Below are 7,209 nucleotides of genomic sequence, written 5' to 3'. Positions count from 1 at the left end.
TTACAATTTTGAAACTGGAAAAATTGAATCTTTTTGTCCTGAACTGTCACTAAGTAATCGTTTTCCCTCACCAACTTGGATCACACCATCAATCTTATATCGCGATTTCACTCACCTCCTTGTCGTGCTTCAAGTCGTAAGGAAGTTATCGTCTCTTTTACTGTTGTTGTCATTTATTTATTTTTCAAGGTTATGAATTTAGAGTACTGAAGTTATTTCTAATTATATTTTCCTTTATTGTAATCTTGGTTGTTGGATGATCTGTGAATGTTATCCCATTAAATCAATGCTAATTGAAGTTTCTCTAGATTGTTGAGGCTTATGAATTATATATGATAACAATACTTGCATCCGCTAAAATTGCAAAGCTGTTTCAATACGAATTACTATATGTTATTTGCTTTCTTCATTTACCTTTTGTTGCATTGCCAAATTTATTATCTTGATTCTTGATCGACTTGGTTGCTTTTGACTCTTGATTTAAGATTTAAGGGTCAACCAACAGAAATTCTTGACAAGTAACCTTATTAAAGGTTTGAGGGAAGCCTTGGAGTAGCCGGTATTATGTTATCTCTTATTTTGCAAATTGTATTTGCTATTTTCGTTGTCATGTTTTTCTTACAATTTTACTACATAAACTTTTATTTCAAACCGACGAACTATTGGAAACAATATCTCTAACCCATAAAGATATACATAAGATCTGCATGCATACGCATATATCCAATAACACGAATAACGTAGTTTTATTGCCAAGGGTAATAAGCAGTTACATTAATATTGGCATATATATATATGTAATACACCAACACAGACACACACATCCCAAGGTTTCATAATTAACTTGAGTAATCAATAGTTCGCCATAGCTGATTTGCTTCTTATTTTTATTGTCATAAATATTCCCTTATAGTACTGGGAAATATAATTCTATCTCTTCCTTCTCATAAGCCAAGCTGCTACACATGAAACCCTACATAAAGAATAATTAAACAATGAGTTAATTTCACATATAAAGATTTGAGTTACAAAAACGAAAAAAAACTTTACCTTGTAGTGAGTCGTGTTTAGTTACTTTAACGTGATAGAAAATAATTTTACTAGCTCTTTTGTTATATTGAGTAAAGTTGAGTGATTATATCTACAATAAAACCTTAAAACTTTAAATTATATTATTACTTTAATTTTTAGGATGAGTTTAACTTTTATACATTGAACAGTTTACCTGTAGTAATTTAGCAGTGACGCTCGTCATCACTGCTGTCGCTGCAGTCACTGCCGCTACCGTAACCACCCATGGCCTTCCTCCTACGGTGTTGTTTCTTGTAAGTAGTGCAACCCGAAGAGCCCATTCCATAGCCACCATGTCCCCCATGTGTCTTTCCAAAGCCCATAACATGGCCCAAAGGTGTGCCCGTTCCTTGGCCCAAACCCAAGCCCAGCCCATTGGACCCAGGCTTGTGCATGTGGTGATTACCATATTCATGAGAGTAGGTACTGTTGTGGCCCGAACCGTGAGTGTTGTGGCCCAAACCATAGCCCGAACCATGAGTGTTATGGCCCGTACCATAGCCCAACTTTCCATGGCCCATCATAGGCCCACATGGGTTGCTACCATGTTGATGGCCATGGCTAGCGCCGTAGCCCATCATCATTCCAGGCTTGGTTTCGTAGCAACTCTCTTTCTCATAGTAAGATTTTTCATATTCAGAGTTCGAGTAAGTAGTTGGTTTTTGGTTACCATAGTTATAGTAATCGAACTCTTTGCCTTCTTCTTTGTAGCAATGCATTGAAGCCATAATGGATTTTTCTTTTTGTAATTTGATATGTAAGAATGTGTGTTGTTTGGTGTTTTTGATGGCTTGAGGAAAATGAATTGGGATAGATAGGTATTTATACAAGTCATATAGCTTAGTGGGATTCTCTAATTTCCTCCATTATTTGATGAAGAGCTAAGAAGAATTTATTCTAAAAGGATAATATGATTGAATAAGATAGAGAAATTATTCTTAAATATTTTTTTTCATTTTTATTTGAATGGCACGAAATAATGGGCGTATCCATGCAATATTATTCTTTCTTATAAGTTATAACAATAAGGTTAACAACATACTTATTTAATTATTTTTTTAATACATACGCAATCTCTTAAATTTGTTTGATTTTCTTACTTACATACCTATAGTAAGGCTTGTGTTAAGAATTTGTGTCCTACTGATTATCTTATTTTTGCCTAACTGTTGCTTATCGATGGAATGCGTTACCTGACGTGTTTCAAGAAAACAGTAAAACAGAAACTAAAGAACACAATGATTTTTACGTGGAAAACACCCGGCTCAAAAAGATGTAAAAAATCACGACCTGTACCTCTACAGGATTTAACCTCAACTTCACTAAATAACTCTGAGCCTCAACAACGACTGACTACAAAACTTTGTAACCAACAAATAGAAATTATAAACTCTAATCCCTATAATTCAACAACTAGGAATTATAAACGCTAATTCCTTTGACTCAACAACTAAGAATTATAAACTCTAATTCCTAACTACACACACACCTCCCAAGGTATGCGTTCCCAAAGTCTCTGAGTTTTTTCCAATTCAAAGACTAGCTCCTAATTCAGTTTATAACACACTGAAACAAATATTACATCAATATTTCAAACACAATGAACAACTCTAAAAATCAACGCTAAAACTCTTAACTGGATTCCATACTTAGGACCAAGTTCTTCAATATGTTTCTTCAGTAATTGAGTAGCACTTTGTGAAGTCAATCTGTCGATTGTGCTTTTCTGCTTTGTAAGTGCGTGAGTTACTCTGAATGATGCATCTGTGTCACGCCCCAAAATTCCATCGGGCCGGACTGGCACCCGAAGCCGAGAAGGCCCGGGAGAACCCGTTCAAATACCTGTACTTTCACTTATATGTCACCAAAAATTTGGACAGCACTTCGTTGCATATAGAAGGGTCTAATTACCTGTATCAGCACAACACGCACAAATATAAATATATATAATACTTGGCCGTCGAGGCCACCACATATACAAATATAACATCACTATATAAACTTCCATGACTTTACCCTTCCTTATGTCTACAAAGCCTCTAGGATATACATGACATAACTAGGGTCGGGACAAACCCCCGCCCACACATGACTCCTTTACAATAACAAAACATAAGAGACTGACTCGGAAAGCTCCGAAGCAAACTGGAGCTCACCAACAATAGCTGTATGACCTGACTCCTATTTATGTTGTGAATGAGCTGAAGCACCTGTGCCTGCAGCATGAAATGCAGGTCCCCCGTGAGGGACGTCAGTACGAAATATGTACTGAGTATGTAAAGCTGTAAATAATCATATGTGGTATGGGGGATCAAGAAAATCAGACGCAAGTGAATAAATCATAATAGAAGTGAATCACACTTCATAAACACTTTTAGGATCATGTACATTATCTTATCATTAATCTGAATTGGGTTCTTGAATTCAAACACATTTATGGAACGGTATACATTCGTTCATTTCATTCTTTACAATTATCATTCGCCATTACCTCCTCCTCCCGAACCTCCAACCACCTAACAATAATCAATACTGTACCGTACTGTGACCATTAGGCTGCCCTCAGTACATATCAACTGTAATCATATCAAATATCGGGATCGGCCCATGCTAGGCTTAAGCCCCTGAGCTACCACCCACACGTATATCAAGTAACACACATAAGAGATCTTTCCAATAACTTAGTTCAAAAGCTTTTGAGATTATTACATTAGTGTTCATGCCAATATAGTACCTTTGGAATAATGATACATCAATAGGAACCAAGAAATAGACTTTCTATACAATAACGATGTAATAAAGACTCATTGGTACATCAACAATGTGTTTCGGAATCATCAATATCACAACAATGAAATAGGAGCCTTTCGGTATATCAATGAAATATTTTGACACTTTATAGAATGGAAACAACTTCGTTGGTAATGTAGAACAATACATGTTTTTGGACAACCTCGGAATCTTACTTGATGGAACATTGGTGTTTTCATGCCAAAGAACATCGTTAGAGTATGCTTTACATACCTCGTTGTAGATTCGGATACCAATTCAACACAACTTCCCGCCTTTACAAATCACTTATCTACAATGAAATGTTTGGCATCTAGTATTAGCAACCCAACACCACAATTCTCTTCCATAATTCCATACAACCAATATTTGCAAAGCATTCCAAAAACCAACTTGAACAATTGGTTTATGTGTATATATATATAATCATCATTTCAATACCACATCATCACACCAAATCCCTTCACAATTCAACATAATCCAACCATGCACCAGAATAATCCAACATCATTTCCAATTATCTTTCAACAACAAATAAATAACATACTTCTTATGCTCACATGCATATATATATACATATCCATATAAATAATACCAACATAATTTACATCCTTACCATAAAATGGCCCTTTTGATTTCGAAGTCCTGTTGGCACAAATAAGGCTGGCCTCAGTAGTTGTGTGCAGGAAATTTTCCTGCACTTTTACTATTCCCAATATCCCGGCCACCGTTTTATAGTTTCGAACGTGCTCGATTATATCTGAAACCTATCCGTTTTTGAAAATCTTTATATCATTGGAAAGCTTATTCAATAACCTTCGTATGGAACCATCGACGGGCAAATTTCGGTATAAATAAAATAAAATAAAATAAATTCCATATAAATAAGACCAATACGCGCACTTGAATACGCCAATATATGTACTTGAATACGGGGTGTTACAATCTGCTATTTAAACACAGCTCTCCAAGGAGTTATTCTTTATTTCAAACACCTCCTTTAATCAGACTCTCATTACATAGAGTTCTACTTCAAGTGAGACTTCTTATTCATTTCAAACTCTTGTCTCCTTAGTGTTGTAGTCAACTTCAACTCTTTAAATCAACTTATCTTCAAGTATTTTACTTAATCACAACTTCTTCAATTTCTCACGTGATCAATAGCTTGAGTATATCAGAATTAGGCTTGCTCATTCGTTCTTGACTTTCAGCAATCTTTTTCTGCATCTATCAGTAAAACCTGAAACCTGTCTTCCTATGCTTGGAACAGGTCAAGTAACATGGTCCATTCATGTGTCAGTCATCAAAAACTTCATTGATCTAACAAAGAGCCTTTCAATTTATAAGTTTCCTATCTTGCGTAGACGTCTTCAATCTGCAGAATCTTTCTCCTTCTACTTATAGGAATCTTCAGGATATGCTCAGAAGTGAAACTCCTACTTTTCATAGGACTCCTTTTTTAACTCAACTGTTTTCCCATATCATCAAGTGTTTGAATCAAATTCAACTTCCTCAAATTTGCACATATTTATTTCCTTGAGTTTATCCAAATTAACCACTCATCTGGTTCTTGATTTCTTCCACCCTTGTCTTTAATCATCGATAATTTTGCTACAAGTTTCAGCTACGTGAGACAGTGTATCTGTGAACCAGGTTGACTGACATGTTTCATATCACATTGTCAGATTGTCAATCATCAAAACTACATCGTACCCAACAAATTCTCCCTTTTTTGATGATGACAAACCTCTTGTCTTTGGCATTCAAACATCTTCACCTGTAGACACTAAAGTATAAAACACTAGAATGAAACAAGTTAGTCAATGGGTTATAAATATTGCACAACCCTCTTATCTTCCCCCTTTTGGGATCATCAAAAAACCATTTCAATGCAATAATATTCCAGCCAAAGTGATTTGTTATTCTATTCATGGCCACTGGGGCTATCACCAAAACAATCAGACAAAGACTTTAGTCAACATAGTAATGTATTAAAGAGAGCAAAAATATGACTCAATTAAGCAAAGATAATCATTCCATTAAACTGCCAGTGCATGTTCCACATTAAACCTAAGCTAGTACTTAACAAAACAAAACAATTGAGCATAAAAAAAATATAGTATAAAAGTGGGACATGGCTAAGGATAAAAATAGTGAGGAGCTGATGAGGAAGGTGGAACAGGTGATATCAACTGTGTCAATTGACGAATGACTTCAATATTTCCATTCCTCTATCAATCAAGGTCAAGTTTCAAAATCATGATCCTAGCCTTAAGAACCTCTTATTCCACTTTATGACTGTCTTGTGCAACTTCAACTTTAGCTTTTTTTTTAATTTTTTCATATGAGTATTAGCCCTTCTTATTAAAACAGGTAGAGCAACATGATTCATTTATTCAAGAACATCTAGTCAAACCTGAACTAGGACTTAGAAGTCCTAAAAAATAATCAATTAGAAACTAAAAGGGAAAGCATGTCCCTTTTCATTCTTCAAAAACATATGTTGCATGTGATTAATGATCAAGCTTGGCAAATCCATGGTACACAACTGATATTTTGGTAGAGAAAGAAGAAAAATTTTCTGGTGTAGGATTAACACATTTGTGCACACCCATTTGGAGAGAATCAAAGAAAGTTTGGTCAACCAATTCATTAGCTTTATTAGAACATGAGAGGATGAAGTGTGTAGAATTGAACATGTGTGCTCAACTGTTTCAACATAGACAGCCTATGCTTATGTCAGCGTAGAACATAACTGATAAGAAGACTTTGTGGTCACAATTGCTTGCTTGTACCTATTTTTATGCACAATCTAATATAAAATTAGGTTAGAAAAGTCAAAAATCTAAAATTGAGACACACATCTAAATGTGCAAGACTGAATAGAATAACTTTTTAGCTAATAAGATTAAGAAGAAAAATGATTATTCTAGTCAATCATTGAGGGGAGTTCATGCAATTTTAATCATCCCCAAGTCTAACCTATTCCTTTCAAAATGCTCTCTACTTAGTGCCTTTGGTACTTCTCCAGTCAATTAAGTAACCCGCATAGTCCTAGTCCACAGACTAAGATGTTCTTAGCCTTAGCATTTTTCTTTAATGCCACTAAGTCATCAGCGATAAACTCAATTCTTACCTTCTTGACCAATTCACCATCGTCTAACTTCATTGGAATAGTAGGACCATCAGTGATCCTGTCCCGTAACTCGTACTCTACTTTTTGAATAAATATTTCCATCCTAGCTTTCCACCAAATGAAGTAAGAACCATCAAAGAGTGGAGGTCTAATAGTGAATTGACCTTCACTGTGACCAGTAGGTGGTGCGGAATTCCTCATATTGATTTTTG

General features: G+C 35.3%; 1 protein-coding gene across 1 annotated transcript; it reads right to left on the bottom strand.

Annotated features, from left to right (window-relative positions):
* Window positions 1–722: 722 nt before the first annotated feature.
* LOC107855327 lies at window positions 723–1,919 on the bottom strand. The gene is made up of 2 exons (XM_016700331.2): window positions 1,226–1,919; window positions 723–973 (listed from the first exon to the last, which is right to left on the bottom strand). The coding sequence occupies exons 1-2, from the start codon at window positions 1,583–1,585 to the stop codon at window positions 908–910; spliced, it is 426 nt and encodes a 141-aa protein (XP_016555817.2). The 5' UTR covers window positions 1,586–1,919; the 3' UTR covers window positions 723–907.
* Between the last annotated feature and the right edge of the window lie 5,290 nt (window positions 1,920–7,209).

Source organism: Capsicum annuum, chromosome 1 (genome assembly GCF_002878395.1).
Source record: "Capsicum annuum cultivar UCD-10X-F1 chromosome 1, UCD10Xv1.1, whole genome shotgun sequence".
Lineage (NCBI taxonomy): Eukaryota > Viridiplantae > Streptophyta > Magnoliopsida > Solanales > Solanaceae > Capsicum > Capsicum annuum.
This window is presented reverse-complemented; position numbering and strand designations above follow the sequence as displayed.

What these genes read in the sequence shown, in the direction of transcription:
- LOC107855327 (XM_016700331.2), bottom strand. Translation starts at nt 1,585, where the DNA reads ATGGAAAGTTGGGCTATGGTACGGGCCATAACACTCATGGTTCGGGCT. An exon ending in TCACTGCTAAATTACTACAG is followed by an intron (nt 974 to 1,225) that starts GTAAACTGTTCA and finishes TTCTTTATGTAG; the next exon opens with GGTTTCATGTGTAGCAGCTT.